The sequence below is a fragment of the Oreochromis niloticus genome, linkage group LG8, assembly GCF_001858045.2.
Source record: "Oreochromis niloticus isolate F11D_XX linkage group LG8, O_niloticus_UMD_NMBU, whole genome shotgun sequence".
NCBI classification, from domain to species: Eukaryota; Metazoa; Chordata; class Actinopteri; order Cichliformes; family Cichlidae; genus Oreochromis; species Oreochromis niloticus.
The window spans coordinates 4,406,410-4,428,177 of record NC_031973.2 but is presented as its reverse complement, the minus strand read 5'-3'; the positions used below and the strand labels follow the sequence as shown (position 1 = coordinate 4,428,177).

At 41.0% G+C, this 21,768-nt stretch overlaps 1 protein-coding gene across 1 annotated transcript; it reads right to left on the bottom strand.

Annotated features, from left to right (window-relative positions):
* Positions 1–468: 468 nt before the first annotated feature.
* LOC102078859 (scavenger receptor cysteine-rich type 1 protein M130) lies at positions 469–18,455 on the bottom strand. The gene is made up of 11 exons (XM_025909685.1): positions 18,410–18,455; positions 12,414–12,446; positions 11,997–12,284; positions 8,407–8,721; positions 8,048–8,332; positions 7,572–7,883; positions 7,207–7,497; positions 1,980–2,294; positions 1,875–1,913; positions 1,010–1,092; positions 469–902 (listed from the first exon to the last, which is right to left on the bottom strand). Exons 1-11 carry the CDS (start codon positions 18,453–18,455, stop codon positions 792–794), a joined length of 2,118 nt encoding a protein of 705 aa, XP_025765470.1. The 3' UTR covers positions 469–791.
* Positions 18,456–21,768: the final 3,313 nt, after the last annotated feature.

The following is a 21,768-nucleotide window of genomic DNA, read 5'->3' as shown; positions in this document are numbered from 1 at the left end:
GTGCAAGGAGGAGCACTGCCAGAGCCCTGCAAAATGACCTCCAGCAGGCCACAAATGTGCATGTCTCTGCTCAAACAGTCAGAAACGGACTCCATGAGGGTGGCCTGAAGGCCCGACGTTCACAGGTGGGGGTTGTGCTGAAAGCCCAACACCGTGCTGGACGTTTGGCATTTGCCAGAGAACACCAAGATTACCAACTGTGTCACTGGCGCCCTGTGTTCTTCAGATGAACTTTATCATATCTCTATCATAATACTTCAAGCTCAAATTTTTAATAAAAAAATATTAATATACACTCGTAATAAATGTTACAATATACCATAAAAGTAAAATTGATTAACACAAAACGATTGTTATGAAATAAGATGATGGATTAAAAACTCTAAAGACATTTTAACAAAACAAGCAAAATCCAAAGTAGAAACTAACATTTTCTGTGTAATCGTGTATGTGTATGTATTTTTTTTTTTCTTAAAAAGCAAACTTCTAAATCAAACCTCCAATATTGCAAAACTAAAACAAATGCACAAAAGATTTAATTTTTTACAAAAATGAATTCCTTACTGATATTAGGCACAACGGGAGAAACACTGCCAAAGTTGGGTTAGCATCTTAACCTTGTAAAGCTTTAACCATGAAATAATTGCTACAACATTCTGACATTTAATTATTCTGGTGTTTACATAACTTTCAGACTTTATATACACCCATCATTTTTGTGCAGTTTATTGTTTACAGTAGCGCTGCATGGGTCTGGCTGTATACAGCAGGTTTTTGAGGGGAAAAAGAAATCACACTGATGTAGAGGTCTCATTTTGACCTTCTGGAGATGCACAAACGATGAGGTCAGAGTCAATCTGCCCACTGGTCTCCTGTCTGCTCAGCATACGCCCCCTGCGGGCCTGGAGAGACATGACAGCACATGATTCAGACTGACTGCGTCGCTTGTCTTTTCAGCCCAATAAAGCGGCCGAGGACTTCATTCTCAGCACAAAGACGGGTTCAGTACCTTCCAGTAGAAATACAGGACGATATTCTCCAACAGCAGAATCAGCGGCAGGACGACCACTCTGATGCTAAGAGCCGTTTCATCTGATCAGACACATTCACAGTCATCAGGAGTCCGACAATCACTTCAACACAGAGTTGATTGATTCACGCCCATGTTTATATCTAAAATTTCACTGAATACTGAACATCACAGCACAACTACAGTTTGTCATTGTTCATTCAGTCAAAGAGCAGCGAGGGGAGTAACCTCTGGATTAATCAAAGTTTGTTTGGCCACATTAACGGGAGACATGTTGCATCATGAAAGTGAAAATATAACTGTGAATTTGCATCTCAGCAAAGGCTGCTGGAACATGATGTGCACATTTCTATCATGGCCACCAGCCTATAAGGTACAGGAGCGCCTGCTTTTTATGCCAACAGGCTGCTCAGTTCCCACAATAATCTTTAAGCTACATATCCACCTATTGGCAGAGGTCATAAGTAACAAATGCTTTGTTACTTTACTTACGTAGTGTACTTAAGAATTTTCAGGCATCTATACTTTGAGTATTACTTTTTCCTTATACCCCCTACATTTTAAACAAATCTCTGTACTTTCTGCTTCTTGCATTTTCAAAACAGACTCATTACTTTGTATTTAGAATAAAGCTAAAGCCTTCATGTTTTAGGTTAATATATTGTTTTTACATGTGATCAAATTCCCAGCTTTTATTTCAGAGAATTGGGCTGACGTACTCAGCTTGTAAAAAATAACATAGTAAAATTCAAATTTGTAAGCCTTCATTTCTTCATACGCCTCATCTGAGGTAGACAAAACAGTGCAGAAAGTCTGAGGTCTCCACGTCTCAGCTCCACTTTACCTGCACAGCGACTGGCTCCTCCCACCATCCTGACAGGCTCTGAACAGAAACAGAGAATCAGTAAAGTGAGTTTGAACTAAATTAATGCTGCAGCTCCTTTTCTACCTGAGCAGGTGAGTCCAACAGCTTTGCCAGGTGAGCAGCTGCTTCTGGTTGAGTCTGAGCTCCTACAGTCCAGGAGAGCAGACTCATGGCCTTCACACTGGAACTCTTTGCTCCACACTGGAGTTTCCTCTTCTCCATAGAGCCCCCCCTGGACAACTGAAGGAGACCCACAGCCAAGCTCCCTACAGACCACCTCTGCAGCCTGCAGGTCAAAGTCAGCTTCACACACTGAGGACCAGCTGGGGTTAGGCTGGTCAGACTTCACCTCCAGTCTGCCTGAACACAGACTGGTCCCATTCATCAGCCTGACAGAGTCTGGAGAGAGAGGAGAGCAGATTAAACAGAAATAGAGGAGGGAAAGCAGACGCACATTAAACAGATGACAGTAAAAAAAATCGATTATAATGTTCAATGTGTAAAAGTTAATGTCACAACAGGAAATATTAAAAAAAGATACACAGTGGAATCTGAATTTATACTGATCATTCAGCTGAACTGTGACAACTGTGCACAAATATGAAGAAGAAACTAAAAGCTGATGACAAAATTGAGTTAGGTTGCAAAACCAGTATAGTCATTAAACAGCACTTTGACTGAAGTCTAGTTGTGTGTTTTTCATGACACTTTCATGGTTTCTCACTTCCTTCACTTGCATCCCTCCCTCCTTTCTTACCTCCTCCTGGTGTGAGGACAGAGGTGCAACATCCAAATCGTGCTTCCACAGCTGCAGTCTGAAGGCATTTCAGCTAATTATGCCATGCTGCACAGCTGGCTCCTCTGTTAGACTGACTATCAGTGTCACACATCTTTATCTCTTATCAGATAATTAAAGACAGCAGGCTTTCGGCCTTTTCTTTCTTTTCTAGCTCATAAACTGTCTACTTGGATTACATCCTGGTTTCTAAACTCATAGTCACAACATGTAATTGTTCCCTTTTAAATAAAAAGAAATAAAAATCTGACACTGTGGCTCAGTGATCACACGAGCAATGGAAAGGCCGTGCAGAAGATATGGAAGACTGAAAATGTGACAATAATCAATAATCATAAATTGAAATAGGCAAGGAATTCGTATTTCTCTAAATTGATCTCAAATAACTGTGACAACTCCTGGGTCATGTAAACTCAATGGTCAGCCCCACTTCTGGTCAGCAAAGGGAAACAGCCACTGAGACGTGAACAGTTTTTAACTGGAACACAGTCGGGGGATGTTTAGCATTGTTGCCTCACAGCAAGAAGGTTCTGGGTTCGTGGAGTTTGCCCGTTCTCCCCGTGTCTGCGTGGGTTCTCTTCGGGTACTCTGGGTTCCTCCCACAGTCCAAAGACACACAGTTAGTGAGGTTAGGTTAATCTGTGATTTTAAATTGGCCCTAGGTGCTAATGTGAGTGTGAATGCGACAGCCTGGCAACTGCACCCAGGTGTACCACACCTCCTGCCATATTGTAGCTGTAATGGGCTCCAGCCCTCCGTGACCCTGAGTTGCATAAGCAGACATCGATAGATCGAATGACAAATGGAAAAAAGACACTTGGCTCTAGATCAAGCCCGGCAACCAAAATCATCACGAACCCTCAGCTAATATGTGTTTTTAATGTCATCCCAATGCAAGAACTGGATCAAAAACGTTCCCGCCTTAATTCAGCCACCTGTTAGCAAGATATGATCCCTAAAATTCTGCTCCTCAAATCCTCTCTACTATTAGTTCATCATCATCTTACTGGTTTTAAAAATGCAAAGTTCAACCTGTCCTAAAGAAAACTACACTTTAGCCTCTCCTCTTAGAAAATTTAATATCTTTTTTTGTCTAAAATGTCATTAAAGTCTGTTGTTTCTCAATCAATCCTACATATGAACAACGGCAATATATTTGAGGAATATCAATCAGTTTTCCATACCCACCACAACTCTCTGTTCTACTCTAATTTTACTGGATCTGAGTTCTACACTTGCAATACAATTGACCATATAAATAATAATTCATATAAACCACCTTGAATGATGTGTTAGAATCACTGTCCCTGCATGGTTTGCCTCCTACTTTTCTATTATAACAGAAATTTTGTTGTCTTTATCATCCCTCGCATGTAGTGTTGCCCAGAGATCAACACTGGGTCCTAATTTCAGATAATAATGCAACTAAATGTCCTCATTTTGAGCGGTGAGAAAAATACAATATTGAATTCGATGACTTGCCTCTCTGACTTTTTTATGTTGTTGTTGTTTTTTTTATGTCAGAAAAGTTTAAAAATTTAGTTGCTTTTTTTCTTAATTTTTTACCAGAAATCTGACTTTTAAGTTGTAATGAGGAGCAAAGCCTATGTTAGCATAATGGAAAGCACCCTTTGTTTATTCAAGCCAACTCTGATGTTGTCACAGAGATGTCTTACCTGAGCAGGTGAGCTCCAGGATGAAGAATGATGACAATGATGTTGCACACTCCCTCAGAGAGGAGCCAGACTAAACACAATTAGATTTGATCCACCACACAGATCTCTCAGCGGACTCCTCTCTCTGTCCTACAGAAACAGCTGAGCCACAGTCCAGATGTTCACAGACCACAGCAGCTTCCTTCAGGGTCGGGTCATAGCCATAGACCGGTCTCCAGTGTGCCTGTTTCACCTCCACTTTACCTGCACAGCGACTGGCTCCTCCCACCAGCCTGACAGGCTCTGAACAGAAACAGAGAATGATCAGTAAAGTGAGTTTGAACTAAATTAATGCTGCAGCTCCTTTTCTACCTGAGCAGGTGAGTCCAACAGCTTTGCCAGGTGAGCAGCTGCTTCTAGCTGAGCCTGACCTTCTACAGTCCAGGAGAGCAGACTCATGGCCTCCACACTGGAACTCTTTGCTCCACATTGGAGCCTCCACTTCTCCATAGAGCCCCCCCGTAGGGCTGATGGAGGCCCACAGCCAAGCTCCCTACAGACCACCTCTGCATCCTGCTGGTCAAAGTCGGCTTCACACACTGAGGACCAGCTGGGGTTAGACTGGTCAGACTTCACCTCCAGTCTGCCTGAACACAGACTGGTCCCATTCATCAGCCTGACAGACTCTGGAGAGACAAGAAAAGATGAAACAAAAGTCAAAGCCTGCAGAGATGCAACAAAAAAGATCCATCCATTCAGGTGTTAATCTATCCTCTTTTGATTATTCAAGTTGTGAGGACAATGGTTAAGGCGAGAACCCCTGGCTTCCTTCTCCCTATCTACCTCCTCATCTGAGGGGACACTGACGTGTTCCCAGGCCATACAAGAGATGTAATCTCTCCAACATGTCCTGGGTCTCCAGGAGGCCAGCCACCCCGGATTAGATTAATGGCAGAAATCAGATTAGCACCTCCACGTCTGAGCCATGGTTCTCAGCTGGAAAAGGCTGGTGCCCACCTTTGTTAAGGATGAGCTGGTGCCACGAGCGGAAGAGTTCAAGTTTGTTTGGGTCTTGTTCACAAGTGAAGAAAGGGGGGAGCAGGGGGTTGATAATAGAAAAAAAAAAAAAGTTTAATATGTGCAAGAAATTAAAACAATAACCACAAAGCATCATCACAGATGCAATATTCAGTATGCACAGTTGGACTTTGAAATCAAGATTTCGGGTGCTTTTCATGATGCCGTCTCCTCTCTTCCTTCACTTGCATTCTTTCCTCCCATCTTATCTCCACCAGTTAAGAGTGTGAAAGGAATGTGAGGACAGAGGAGTGGAACAATTACAAATGAAAGAGTTTTGCTTCCACACATACAGTTTGAAGAGAGTTAGTTATGACCAGTGATGGGAATAACAGCGTTATAAGTAACGGCGTTACTAACGGCAATCACTTTCTGGCAGATGATCACTTTTTGGCACAACACCTGGAGCTAGGGGGGCAAAACAATCATATGAGTGCTGCTGTTTGACTGAGGAAGAATAAAGTAGTCGTGGTAAACCAATCACATGACCATTTCAAGATGAAAGCAACAAGGTGATATATACCAGTTTTTAAACTGATAGGCCACGTAAAACCAGAGTCATGATAAACAATATATATGCTGTGTTTTTTTTCTGAATACTTTTGTCACGTTTACTGTCTAAGGACAGCGCCAGCAGGCATTCTCTGCTTATTACCAAAAAATAAAAAAACAAAACAAAAGACGCCCCTTTCCTGTTGGTGGAAAAATGTACAATGTCGACCAATCAAAAAATGATATGGCAACATGACATTTGGTTGTTTAGGAAGGGGGGGAGTTTTAGGAGTGACGGTGAGACAGAGAGAAAGAAAGAGAGTGGAAAAAGAGAGAGACAGCAAGTTTTGAGATGTGAAAGATTTGTGAAGTTTAGCATGTTTGGAGTGTGTAGTTCGTGGAAAAAAATATAACTTTTTCTACTCTGACTTTATGTTTTTTGTCTGATTTTAGATCAGTTGTGTTAATACAGTATGTCAAAATGAAAACATAACTGTAAGTTCAGACACGTGAGGTTGTGCTGAAAAGGATGATACCAAACAAGGCAAAGTAAATCGTTTTTAAAGGTGAAATGTAGAGGGAGAATCAAAAGTAGTCAAAAATGGCCAATTATACCCTAGACCCCAGAGGGTTAAACATTTTTTTTACGTAACGCAATAGTTACTTTTCCTAGTAATTAATTACTTTTAGAATCTTGTAACTCAGTTACTAACTCAGTTACTTTTTTGAAGCTGTAACTAGTAACTATAATTAATTACTTTTTCAAAGTAACTTACCCAACACTGGTTATGACATGCCGCAAAGCCAGATCAACTGTCGGACCAACTATCAATGTTGCACAGCTTCATCTCTTATCAGACAATAAAATACAGCAGGCCTTTTCTTTCTTTTCTAGCTTTTATTTATCTAGACAAGTGAATAGTGATGTGTAATCCGTGAATGAGCCTGCACTAAGAGCTGATTCTTTGTAGCGAACAACAAGAGCTGAACCTTTAGTCTGTCTGGCTCACCCCTACTGAGAATCCATGCAGAAACAAATGGACTTATTTTGATGAGCATGTAGCCAATTACATGTAAAAACAGACAAAGATAATACTATTATGTGAAAGAAGGAAGAGGGGAAGACTTTGCAAAGACAAGTCTCCAAATGAAGAGCTATTTTTGAGCCATACACTCTGTAAATAAACTACTGTAGTTATTCTTATGTGTCAAATTTATAACAAACATTATAATAAAACATTCCCAAATCACAGGAAAAGAAAGGACATGAGATATTTACTGATGGAGTTACCTGAACAGGTGAGATACATGAGGTATGCATTGTAACGTGGTTTTAAGCATTCCCTCAGAGCAGATCCAGACATGAAACACTCAGAGTCGATCTCCCACCAAGATCTGGGAAAATTCTCCATTCCTTCAATTGCAGAAACAGCAGAGCCACAGCCCAGCCTGTCACAGATAACAGCTGTTTCCTTCAGGGTCCAGGAAGAACCATACATTGGCTTCCACTCACCCAAGTGGTTCACCTCCAGTTTACCTGTACAGTGACTGGCTCCATCCACCAACCTGACATCATCGGGGTCTGAATAGAAAACATGACGTCATCAGTTAAAGAATAAAGATAGCTTGAACAAGATCAAACGAGCAGGTCTTTACCTGAGCAGGTGAGTCCAACGACTTTGCCAGACGAGCAGTTGGTTCTTGCTGACTCTGTGCTCCTACAGTCCAGGAGAGCAGGCTCATGGCCTCCACATTTGAACTCTTTGCTCCACACTGTAGTCTCCTCTTCTACATAACCCCTCCCCTGGAGGACTGAAGGAGACCCACAACCAAGTTCCCTACAGACCACCTCTGCATCCAGCTGGTCAAAGTCAGCTTCACATACCGAGGACCAGCTCTGGTTAAACTGGTTATTCACCTCCAGTCTCCCTGAACACAGATTGGCTCCATTCTGCAATCTGACAGAATCTGGAGAGACGATAGTTTTAGTAGCAAGATATTGATATTATGACTTCTCAACATGATTGAATGATGCAGTCACTTAGTTTTGAATCTCTACAGTCATTATCTTTGGCTCACACATGATGCTTTTTTCATGTTTTCCTCATAAAATATTTAAGTGATAGACTTACCTGAACAGGTGAGTTTCAGGCTGAAGTAAGGGTCAGATTCCAGTGACACTGCACATTCCTTCAGAGAAAATCCTGACTTAACACAGTCGAAATCGATGCTGCATCCAGAGCTATCTGAGGACCTGGTAATGTCTATGTTAAGCGCAGAGCCACAGTCCAGATACTGACAGACTATAGCAGCTTCCTTCAGGGTAAAAAAAAAGCCATCCACTTTCTTCCAGTCTCCTTGTTTGACTTTCAAATTACCTGCACAGCGATTGGGTCCTCCTTCCATCTTAACAGGCTCTAAGCAGAAAGCAGAGTGTTATGAGATGAATATAATGAGTTTGAACCAAATAAAGGTGATGTTTTTCTTCTACCTGAACAGATGAGTCCAACAACTTTGTTACGTGAGCAGCTGCTTTTAACTGAACCTGATTTCTTACACTCCATTAGAGCAGACTCATGGCCTCCACAATGGAACTCTTTGCTCCATAATGGAGACCCCATTTCTCCATAGAGGCCTCCCTGGACAACTGACGGAGGCCCACAACCAAGTTCCCTACAGACCACCTCTGCATCCTGCTGGTCAAAGTCGGCTTCACACACTGAGGACCAGCTCTGGTTGGACTGGTCAGACTTCACCTCCAGTCTCCCTGAACACAGACTGGTCCCATTCATCAGTCTGACAGACTCTTGGAGATAAAAGAGAAATTCAAACAAGTCAAGAAAATCACTTAGATTCAAAATTCAAAGATTTTTTTATTGTCATTATGCAGTCATGATGAAATTCTGTGCGATAGTTTAAAACAGACGGCATATAAAACAGACAAACACACAATAAATATGAACAATAAGGAGCACATTTAAAACAACATGAGCAGAGGGTTAAATACGTGGAGGTAAAGTGAAAGTTCTTTGGGAATCACTTTGTGGATGAAAACAATACTATTTATATGCCATATGCATTTATATGCACACTGAATAGATCTTTATTGTCACTGAACAATGAAACACAGTTTGGCAACTCCCCTTTGGCAGCATGTAGATTTTTAGATTCAGATTTTTTTAGGATAAGAGAAGAAAATAAAATGGTTTAAGAGGTGCCTACTGTGAGTACAAGAAAACAATGATTAGAATATAATATATGTGTATATATATATATATAACTTAAACACCCAGCACGCCCCTGCGGGCGGTTTATCCTTCAAGCTCGGGTCCTCTACCAGAGGCCTGGGAGCTTGAGGGTCCTGCGCAGTATCTTAGCTGTTCCCAGGACTGTGCTCTTCTGGACAGAGATCTCCGATGTTGTTCCCGGGATCTGCTGGAGCCACTCGCCTAGCTTGGGAGTCACCGCACCTAGTGCTCCGATTACCACGGGGACCACCGTTACCTTCACCCTCCACATCCTCTCGAGCTCTTCTCTGAGCCCTTGGTATTTCTCCAGCTTCTCGTGTTCCTTCTTCCTGATGTTGCTGTCATTGGGAACCGCTACATCGATCACTACAGCCGTCTTCTTCTGTTTGCCTACCACCACTATGTCCGGTTGGTTAGCCACCACCATTTTGTCCGTCTGCATCTGGAAGTCCCACAGGATCTTAGCTCGGTCATTCTCCACCACCCTTGGGGGCATCTCCCATTTTGACCTCGGGACTTCCAGGTTATACTCGGCACAGATGTTCCTGTACACTATGCCGGCCACTTGGTTATGGCGTTCCATGTATGCCTTGCCTGCTAGCATCTTGCACCCTGCTGTTATGTGCTGGATTGTCTCTGGGGCATCTTTACACAGCCTGCACCTGGGGTCTTGCCTGGTGTGATAGACCCCAGCCTCTATGGATCTTGTGCTCAGAGCTTGTTCTTGTGCTGCCATGATTAGTGCCTCTGTGCTGTCTTTCAGTCCAGCTTTGTCCAGCCACTGGTAGGATTTCTGGATATCAGCCACCTCCTCTATCTGCCGGTGGTACATACCGTGCAGGGGCCTGTCCTTCCATGATGGTTCCTCGCCTTCCTCCTCTTTCTTGGGTTTCTGCTGCCTGAGGTATTCACTGAGCACGCTGTCAGTTGGGGCCATCTTCGTGATGTATTCGTGGATGTTTCTTGTCTCATCCTGGACTGTGGTGCTGACACTCACCAGTCCCCGGCCCCCTTCCTTCCGCTTAGCGTACAGCCTCAGGGTGCTGGACTTGGGGTGAAACCCTCCATGCATGGTAAGGAGCTTTCTTGTCTTTATGTCAGTGGCTTCTATCTCCTCCTTTGGCCAGCCTATTACCCCAGCAGGGTACCTGATCACGGGCAGGGCGTAGGTGTTGATGGCCCGGATCTTGTTCTTACCGTTCAGCTGACTCCTCAGGACTTGCCTGACCCTCTGCAGGTACTTGGTGGTTGCAGCTTTCCTAGCGGTCTCTTCATGGTTCCCATTCGCTTGCGGGATCTCCAGGTACTTGTAACTGTCCTCTATGTCTGCAATGTTGCCTTCTGGTAGTTCAATCCCCTCAGTTCTGACTACCTTCCCTCTCTTTGTTACCATCCGACTACACTTCTCCAGTCCGAATGACATTCCAATGTCATTGCTGTATAGCCTGGTAGTGTGGATCAGTGAATCGATGTCTCGTTCACTCTTGGCATACAGCTTGATGTCATCCATGTACAGGAGGTGGCTGACAACCGCTCCGTTCCGTAGTCGGTATCCGTAGCCAGTCTTGTTAATGATCTCACTGAGGGGGTTCAGGCCTATGCAGAACAGCAGTGGGGACAGAGCATCTCCTTGGTAGATCCCGCACTTGATGGTGACTTGTGCTATGGGCTTGGAGTTGGCCTCTAGTGTTGTACGCCACATCCCCATTGAGTTCCTGATGAAGGCTCTTAGGGTCCTGTTGATCTTATACAATTCTAGGCATTCCAGTATCCAGCTGTGGGGCATTGAGTCATAGGCCTTCTTGTAATCAATCCAGGCTGTGCACAGGTTGGTCAGTCTGGTCTTGCAGTCTCGGCTACTTAACCTGACAGTTAAAGTTTCTGCAGTCCCCTTCAGCCTGTTACCCACTACTCTCTACCTCACCTTTGGACTATATTATATATACATATATATATATATATATATATATATATGTATATATATGTATATATATACATATATGTATATATATATATATATATATGTATATATATATATATATATATATATATATATATATATATATATATATACATATATATATATATATGTATATATACAACAAAACCAGGTCTCTCTGAAAGTTTCCCAATTATGTAGGAAGTCATGTTTAGGACATCACTCAGACAGCCAGCAGATTAAAGGTAACATGGAGTGAAACATATCACTCCTGGTCCAATTGGGAAGAGGACCAGAGAAAACTACAGTCTGACATTGTTTTGGCAAAAACAAAAGAGGTGGCATAAAAGTATAATTTTACAAAACTTGTGTTTAGTCAGCCAGCAGTTTCAGGGAATAATATATGGGGATTCAAAATATCTGCTGACTTGGAACTCCTGACTTCTTCTTTCATTTCAAATAAGTTCAAAATAAAATTTAAAAATATGCTTAAAATTCACCTGCCTTTGTTTTACTGATAACATTAAAGAAACAATGCTGGTAGATTTCATATCTGTTATTTAAAAATTAATATTTATTATCCATGACCTAATCCTACGTAATATTTTTAAATAAAATACATTATAATTCCCTTAAAAGTAAACACTGCCCCAATAGTGAGCTGTCTTGGAGAAAGTTTGCGATCTCGGAGTTTGTGTTGTGGTGTTTATGAATTAACTTGTGTCTGTTTTTTGTTGTCTTCTCCTTCATGCTGTTTGCTTTTCTCTCTTTACAAAAATTACATCTGGGTTTAAAAGTACACCTGTCAGCATTTCCTCACATACACACAACATACGTGTTAAACACACGTACTATCAGCACTGATGTCATTGCTGATGTCACTTATGGGCTTACCTGAGCAGGTGAGATCCAGGGTATCGACAGAGGACGATGATGTTGCGCATTCTCTCAAAGCAAATGCAGACTGAACACAGTCACGTATGAGCTCCCACACAGGTGTCCTTTCAGACACCCAACTATTTCCTACAGAAATAGCAGAGCCACAGCCCAGATGTTTACAGAAAACAGCTGCTTGCCTCAAGGTCCAATCAATACCATGCACTGCTCTCCATTCTCCCATATTTTTCACCTCCACTGTGCCAGCACAGCGACTGGCTCCACCCACCACCCTGACGTCAGGGTCTGATGAGAAAGCAGAGTATCATTAGTAAAGAAGTCAATGTACTTCTCCAAATAATAAAGTTAAAAAATCTTTACTGCTCATTCTCTTCTGTGATTCTTTATTTCTCTTTAATTTGTCTGTTTGTTTACCTGCTGAACTGTGTGTCCCTATAGACTGGACGCCTGTGGAGAAAAGCAATGAATCCATCAGTATTAAACAAGAACTTGACTATAAAGGTGCTATAAAGCGCCTTGAGGCGACTGTTGTTGTGATTTGGCGCTATATAAATAGAATAAAATTGAATTGAATTGAAACTGAATTGACTGGGGCTCAGTCATAGACAGGGAAAAAAACAAAGACAAAAATAAAACAAATTATTCCCAAAAAGTTGATTCTGTTCATCTGGACGTAGCATTTTCAGTGGGAGAAACGTTTCGTCACTCATCCAAGTGACTTCTTCAGTCTCAGCTGACTGCAGGTTTCCCCAACCTTATACACAGTTCCTTTGCACAATAACTGAAACCAGCCTACTGAATGAACAATGGGCTGTGAGGTCAGTTCCTTGATCATTAATGCAGTACTACTACATGCACTTTAAATCTTTTCTGTTACAGTCTAAAAAACAATGTTAATAAAGTTATTCTTTGTTTTAAGTTTTAAGTTTATTTTTTTTTGTTTTAACTTTCTTTTTTTTTTGTTAATGTTAATAAGGATACAATGTTGTGCAGAGATGTACTTCTAATAACAGTTTTATAGACAAATTATACAATTTATAGTTGCGGGGGAGAATGGGGGGGGTGAAATGTTTTGTTCTTCCTAAGGGGGGTGTAGCAGAAAATCATTGAAAAGCACTGCCCTAAAGTATCCAAATCATAGACTCATACCACTTCTCTATCAGTAAATTTATCGTTTTGCCACTTACTGTAAACCTAAATACTCTTGCTATGACGCTTCCCCATCATTATAAGCTTTTCCCAGCTTCTCCTCACTTGCCTCCTTCCTGCTCACCTCCATCCTCTTCCCTGCTTTAGTACATTCACTTTCGGTTCAACACATAAAATACGTCCACACATGAATCCGTTTATGCTCAGCCATTGTTGTGAGTGCGCACTAGTGGTGTGCGGATCGATATTGAAATATCGATTCTTCCTATACCAGTTATTTATGTTCTAGAATCGGCTGTATAAATGTGTCGCAGCCCCTTGGCGTGACCTCCACAAACAGCCTCCACATGTATTTGCAATACATGTGGCAAGACCACTAACCTCGTCAAACACCCCAGAATAAATCATATCACAGAACATGACGAGCTTATGTTGAGGCGAACTGCAGAGGAGGAGAGGAGAGGGACAGGTGCTGCTAGGGCCAGACAGACATCTCTTGCGAAGTTTTTTAGTGCTGCAGGCAGGAAACGTGTTCAAATAGCGCACAACTGCAGGTTTTTTATTTCTATATGATAATTCTGCATTTTTAACCAATAAGAACAAGTAGTCTGTTGTCATGTAATCATTATGAAGCTATAATTTGAAATATAATAAAACATTACGTTTTTGTACAAATTATCGGTATCGGATCAGTATCGTAGATACCACCCTGAATTTTACTTGGTATCGGATCGGAAAGGAAATGAGTGGTATCACACATCACTAGTGCGCACTCCAAGGGGCTGCGACACCTTTATACAGCCATATTTCACATATGACTAAGAAAGGCGGAAGAGGAAGTAGTTCCTTCCAAGTTAGACGATCCGAATAGTTTCTTTCCACTGTGTTCCTGTTAATGATAAACTACAAATTTACCCCAAATGACTAAAATACTGCGACACATTTATACAGTCGATTCTAGAACATAAATAACGGGTATCGGAGGAATCGATATTTCAATATTGATCCGCACAATACTACTGATTTCCTCTTCAAGGCCAGCTGGAACAACAACTCACCACCACCGACAAGCGTTATTGTCGCCTCACTCATGCGCTTCATTGCAATTTATGCTTGTACTCACCTTGTTTCTCTTGTGCCTAGTTGTGTCCACGGATTTTTTATCTCACCGCCTACAGTTTCCACCCGGACGCTGGACTTTGCTGCTGAATTTGCCACACTTTGGTTCGGACTCCCTTCTTCCTATCTCCTGCCTGCCTCCCTGCTCTCACAGTTAGACCACCTCAAAGATTGGACCCCCTTAAACTCACCCGGACCTTCAACAAAAAACCAACCTCCTCCTCACACATGCCTCAACCTGCAAACAGACAGCAGTCCATGTTTGGCTTCCGGCTCTGAATGTCACAGTTTAAGCCTCAGCTCACCTGTGTCAGCCACCGCTGCAAGCCCAAACTCAGGAGTAATCCCCTATCATAGTATCTCAACCCACCCACCACTTTAATCACACTCTAGATCTTGTTTTAACATATGGCATAGAAACTGAACATTTAACAGTGTTTCCTGAAAACCCTCTGCTGTCTGATCATTTCCTGATAACATTTACATTTACAATAATTGATTACACAGCAGTGGAGAGTAGACTTTATCACAGTAGATGTCTTTCTGAAAGTGCTGTAACTAAGTTTAAGAATATAATCCACCCACTGTTATCATCTTCAATGCCCTGTACCAACATAGAGCAGAGCAGCTATCTGAACGCTACTCCAACAGAGGTCGATTATCTTGTTAATAATTTTACCTCCTCACTACGTACGACTCTGGATACTGTAGCTCCTGTGAAAACTAAGGCCTCAAATCCGAAGTACCTGACTCCGTGGTATAATTCTCAAACACGTAGCCTAAAGCAGATAACTCGTAAGCTGGAGAGGAAATGGCGTGTCACAAATTTAGAGGATCATCATTTAGCCTGGAGAAATAGTTTGCTGCTTTATAAGAAAGCCCTCCGCAAAGCCAGAACATCTTACTATTCGTCACTGATTGAAGAAAATAAGAACAACCCCAGGTTTCTCTTCAGCACTGTAGCCAGGCTGACAAAAAGTCAGAGGTCTACTGAGCCAACAATCCCTTTAACGTTAACTAGTAATGACTTCATGAACTTCTTCACAAACAAAATTTTTATCATTAGAGAAAAAATTACCAATAATCATCCCACAGATGTAATATTATCTACAGCTACTTTTAGTACCATCGATGTTAAGTTAAACTCTTTTTCTCCAATTGATCTTTCTGAGTTAACTTCAATAATTAATTCCTCCAAACCATCAACGTGTCTTTTAGACCCCATTCCTACAAAACTGCTCAAAGAAGTCCTGCCATTAATTAATTCTTCGATCTTAAATATGATCAACCTATCTCTAATAATCAGCTATGTACCACAGGCCTTCAAGCTGGCTGTAGTTAAACCTTTACTTAAAAAGCATCTCTAGACCCAGCTGTCTTAGCTAATTATAGGCCAATCTCCAACCTTCCTTTCATATCAAAAATCCTTGAAAGAGTAGTTGTCAAACAGCTAACAGATCATCTGCAGAGGAATGGCTTATTTGAAGAGTTTCAGTCAGGTTTCAGAGCTCATCACAGCACAGAAACAGCTTTAGTGAAGGTTACAAATGATCTTCTTATGGCCTCTGACAGTGGACTCATCTCTGTGCTTGTCCTGCTAGACCTTAGTGCAGCGTTCGATACTGTTGACCATAGTATCCTATTAGAGCGATTAGAACATGCTGTAGGTATTACAGGTACTGCACTGCAGTGGTTTGTATCATATCTATCCAATAGACTCCAATTTGTACATGTAAATGGAGAGTCCTCTTCACCCACTAAGGTCAATTATGGTGTTCCACAGGGTTCAGTGCTAGGACCAATTCTGTTTACATTATACATGCTTCCCTTAGGCAGCATCATTAGAAGACATAGCATAAATTTTCACTGCTATGCAGATGACACGCAGCTCTATCTATCCATGAAGCCAGGTAACACACACCAATTAGTTAAACTGCAGGAATGTCTTAAAGACATAAAGACCTGGATGGCTGCTAACTTTCTGCTCCTTAATTCAGATAAAACTGAGGTTATTGTACTCGGCCCTGAAAATCTTAGAAATATGGTATCTAAGCAGATTCTTACTCTGGATGGCATTACCTTGACCTCCAGTAATGCTGTGAGGAACCTTGGAGTCATTTTTGACCAGGACATGTCCTTCAATGCACATATTAAACAAATATGTAAGACTGCTTTCTTCCATTTGCGCAACATCTCTAAAATTAGAAATATCCTGTCTCAGAGTGATGCTGAAAAACTAGTTCATGCATTTATTACTTCCAGGCTGGACTACTGTAATTCTTTATTATCAGGATGTCCTAAAAACTCACTGAAAAGCCTTCAGCTGATCCAAAATGCTGCAGCAAGAGTCCTGACAGGGACTAGAAAGAGAGAGCAGATTTCCTGTATTTTCTTCCCTTCATTGGCTTCCTGTTAAATCCAGAATTGAATTCTAAATCCTGCTCCTCACATACAATAAATAATCAGGCCCCATCTTATCTTAATGACCTTGTAGTACCATATCACCCCATTAGAGCACTTCGCTCTCGCTCTGCAGGCCTACTTGTTGTTCCTAGAGTATTTAAAAGTAGAATGGGAGGCAGAGCCTTCAGTTTTCAGGCCCCTCTTCTGTGGAACCAGCTTCCAGTTTGGATTCAGGAGACAGACACTATCTCTACTTTCAAGATTAGGCTTCAAACTTTTCTTTTTGCTAAAGCATATAGTTAGGGCTGGACCAGGTGACCCTGAATCCTCCCTTAGTTATGCTGCAATAGACGTAGGCTGCCGGGGATTCCCATGATGCATTGAGTTTTTCCCTTCCAGTCACCTTTCTCACTCACTATGTGTTAATAGACCTCCCTGCATCGAATCATATCTGTTATTAATCTCTGTCTCTCTTCCACAGCATGTCTTTATCCTGTTTTTCTTCTTTCACCCCAACCGGTCGCAGCAGATGGCCCCGCCCCTCCCTGAGCCTGGTTCTGCTGGAGGTTTCTTCCTGTTAAAAGGGAGTTTTTCCTTCCCACTGTCGCCAAAGTGCTTGCTCATAGGGGGTCATATGATTGTTGGGTTTTTCTCTGTATTTATTATTGTGCTATCTACTGTACAATATAAAGCGCCTTGAGGCGACTTTTGTTGTGATTTGGCGCTATATAAATAAAATTGAATTGAATTGAATTGAAGTTTCACGTATTAATCATCATTCCCCTGTTCATAGTGAATTCATAGTGTAGGCTACTATCTCTCCAAGTACCCGCATTGCTCATAGTTGTATTTTGTGTGTTCCCTTGTACATAGCCATGCCCTGTTCATTAGTCTCTTATGTAAATAGATGTTAATTCACCATTGTATATAGTCACTGTTTCACGTTCACAAGCACTGTATAGAATCCCATCTTCTTTATTAAAAGTTATTTCACGCAGCTCCTTGTGTCTGAGTTTTATCTGTTCCGTGGGTCCACTCTGCCTCCGACAGCCTGTGCCGTCACATTTTCTTTTTTTTATCTGCTGCTACAAAAATGACTGCCAACAAAACAATTTACGATGTCCAAAAATGCACAACGACAACACAGAAGATATCGATCTATATCCCGGTGTCTGATTTTATACATTTTATACTGGGGAGGGGGGTCAGTACGTTTGACCATATAGTGCAACCTTGGGTCTAGCAATGGAAGCAAAGGGCTTCTATTGGTATTTTATCATCTTTCCCAAATTACAGATGCTGATGAATTTTGAAAGACCAGTGAAAATGTCAGGCTTCAGATTTCATTGTGCAAAAAAAAAAAATGGTTTGAAAGTGGGTCAACAGAAATTTATTACCTTTCCTTAATATTCCTCCCATAGCACCAAGATAAACACAATGTTTTTTTCTACCCTTTCTCTTGTTTATGTATGCTTTTGCATTTACACACACACACACACACACACACACACACACACACACACACACCAACACAAATCCATGGAAATGCACATTTAACCATATTTAACTATTATAATCTGCCATTTGCACCTTAGCACCCATGACCACAACGGTCTTCTACATATAAAAAAGGGATACCAAACATTAAAGCTGACTTATACGTGTTGGATGCCCCAAAGTGCTTCTTCTTCTTCTTCTTTTTTTAATTTAACAGCAGCTGGTAACACAAAGCATCCTACCTGAGCTCAACAGCAGCATCACCATCAGAACCACCAAGTGATCCATTTCCAGGTGGGCTTCTCTCTGCACTGATCATTACATGTGCTACACTCACTATTTATCTATAACAGGAAGAAGTGGCACTTCTGTCTTCTTTATCTGATTTTGGTGGTTCTTGATTCGATGTGAAGCATCTTCATTTCACTCACTCTATTTCAAAGTCACAACATGTATTTTATTTGACATTTATTTTATATCACAATAAATCGAAAGTAATTTTTAGTCCATAGTTACTTCTGTCTCTGACCTCAACCAGAGACAGAAAAAGAGCAAAGTAGTGAATATGTGATGCCTGTAAATCTATACCATAGACATAGATATTGTAATGCCACTAACTGGTTAGTGAACTCCTGGCTTGTCCTGTTTACATTATACAAGTTAACCCTCCCTTAGTTATGCTGCAATAGGCATAATTGAGTATTTTTTCTTCCATCGCCTTTCTCATTTTCTATGTGTTAATAGACCTCTCTGCATTTATTCATTACTTGTAATTAATCTCTGTCTCTCTTCCACAGGATGTCTTTATCCTGCTTCCTTCTCTCACCCCAACCAGTCCTGGCAGATGGCCCCGCCCCTCCCTGAGCCTGGTTCTGCTGGAGGTTTCTTCCTGTTAAAAGCGAGTTTTCCCTTCACACTGTGGGTGTGCCGGGTCATATGATTGTTGTGGTTTTTTTATTATTGTAGGTTCTACCTTTCAATATAAAGCGTCTGGAGGCGACTGTTGTTGTGATTTGGTGCTGGATAAAAAAATTGAATTGAATTGAATTGAATACTTCAGATAGAATTTATTAAATCATGATTTAAACAATATTATTAAATTGTAAAGGATTGTATAAACTCAGTAGGAAACTTGTTTCATGTGAAGTTTGTACAGTGATAAAAATATCTAAAGTCTGCAGTTTATGCACAGCAGAAAAGTAACAATATTGTTGTGTGTGACCACAAACCGCACTTGTTATGCTTCAAGTAAATGCACATGCTCATATGTTTGAGTAATAAAAATAAATACAAAAATAAATGAATGCAAACATATTCGTCTACAGTAGAAAAGTATGTGTTATTTAAGCTTTTTTAGTTTCATTGTGTGTATGTGTGTATGCACAAATATATGACAACACGGTGTGTGTGTGTGTTTTTTTGTGTGTGTGTATGTGTGTGTGTGTGCGATTTTCAGCATTAAGCAGCATCTTTTTTATTATCTGTCATCCTTTTCTTTTCATCTGCTCCGCCCCTCCCTGAGCCTGGTTCTGCCGGAGGTTTCTTCCTGTTAAAAGGGAGTTTTTCCTTCCCACTGTCGCCAAAGTGCTTGTTCATAGGGGGTCATATGATTGTTGGGTTTTTCTCTGTATCTATTATTGTAGGAAATACTGTACAATATAAAGCGCCTTGAGGCGACTGTTGTTGTGATTTGGCGCTATATAAATAAAATGGAATTGAATTGAATGTTGGGGGTGAAGGTAACAGTGTTCCCAGTGGTAATCAGAGCACTAGGTGCAGTGACTCCCAAGCTAGGCGAGTGGCTCCAGCAGATCCCAGGAACAACAAGGATCCTCAAGCTCCCAGGCCTCTGGTAGAAGACCCGAGCTTGAAGGATAGATCGCCCACAGGATGGCTTTGCCTCTATGCTAAAACAGAAAAATATGAACAGTCAGAGGTTAAAGTGGGATTTGGAGAGTGGGGGAGCAATAAGATCTGTTATAGTGATTCAGCATGGGGGAAATACGAATTCAAAATCATTTCTGTTGTGAGCTCCAGTAGATTTTCTTAGTGGCCAAGCTATGATCAGCTGACCTGCTGCTTTTTGTAGATTTGCACCACCGAATTCAACGATGTCAGCAGATGTTTCACAGCTTTCTTGGCTGAGTTTCATTTCCTCCACTAACAATATACTGTATGTTCTCTTTATGCTAAACTGTATAACGTTGGTATAGTGAATGAATTCAGTGAATGAATTGAAGCATCACCAGCTTTAATGTAAATTAAACTCTACTACACTTTATGAAAGCTAACACTGACCACCACAGCCACCACGTATCAGTCAAACACAGTACTTTACTGTGACTTCACCACGTTAATGCAAGCATATTATAGGGATGTATAACCTTCCTAAAATTAGTAAATGATAAGGACTTAGAAAGAATATTTAGTTATTGCAAGTCTGATTTTAAAAATCAGAATTTATCTGTTGCATGATTAAAATCTGCAGTTTACGCACCATGGAAAATAAACAGTAACTTTGCGGTTTGTAACCTCAGAAAAGAGATAAGATGTTCCAGCTCACATTTAGCACAGAACCGTGGCTCAGTTTCTGAGTGTCTAAATGAGTCTTAAAAAAACTGGACAGTCTGGGCAATGAGCTGCAAGAACATTTTCTAACAATTTAAGTCAAAAGACTTGTGCTAAAAGATTTCTTTCTTTGTCACAGCAGCTTTTTCTTTATCACGTAGAAAAACAGTTAAATATGTAACTTCTTTACACTGACGGAAAGAGGAGTTCAGGTTAAAGCGGGCTGTCTGGGCGAATGTCTGAGTTTGACACCCCTGATTTACTCGGAAGGAGTGCAGGTGTCCGTGAGTTGTAGTCAGCATCTAGCTACAGAGGGGGAGCATAAAGGGAGTAACTACATGACATGATGTTTTACAGCATTTCTATCAGTTCAACAACATCATCACACGAACTGATGTACTAGCTGAAGAAAGGAAAGAGAGCTAACTTCACTCAGAGATGGAGAAAGATAAGAAAGACAGAACAGGACAGGAAGAATAGATGATAGATTTAAAGATAAGGACTGCTCAGTGGTGTTTGATAAACTGGAAATTAAAGCTGACATTAAGTCCTCACGCTTTTAAATCAGATACTGAGTCTGTACATGTGACATATTGTTCAGTTTGATGTTTCATATTGTGAAACATCAAACTGAAGTAGACTAACTGTGTTTTAAAGGTTACATGAAAATCCTCTGCAGTTTAGCAGGGTTCCTGCACCTGCTGAATCCCATTTTAACCTTCCATACTCATTTTTCTGTTTAGAGGCAAAGTCACCCTCTACAATGAAGGCAGCAGAAAGTAGAGATTTTTAAAAAAAAAAAAAATTCCTTCTTTTTCTCTGCTCATGTTCAACTTAACGGATTCAAGCTAATTACTTTTAGCAGAATTAAAATTCGTACTACTAATATTGTTTTATCATTACATTAATATAGCGCACGGTTCAGTTAGCTTTGCACAAAAATAGCTGGCGCCTTGAGGCATTGGTTGTTGTGATTTGGCACTATATAAATAATTGAATAGAATAAAAATGTCCTCCAAGGGGTTACTTTTTC

Coding starts and splice junctions, on each gene's coding strand:
- LOC102078859 (XM_025909685.1), bottom strand. CDS start 18,455: ATGGATCACTTGGTGGTTCTGATGGTGATGCTGCTGTTGAGCTCAG. Junction 12,285..12,413: donor AGGGACACACAGTTCAGCAG/GTAAACAAACAG, acceptor CTTTCTCATCAG/ACCCTGACGTCAGGGTGGTG. Junction 1,914..1,979: donor TGTTGGACTCACCTGCTCAG/GTAGAAAAGGAG, acceptor GTTTCTGTTCAG/AGCCTGTCAGGATGGTGGGA.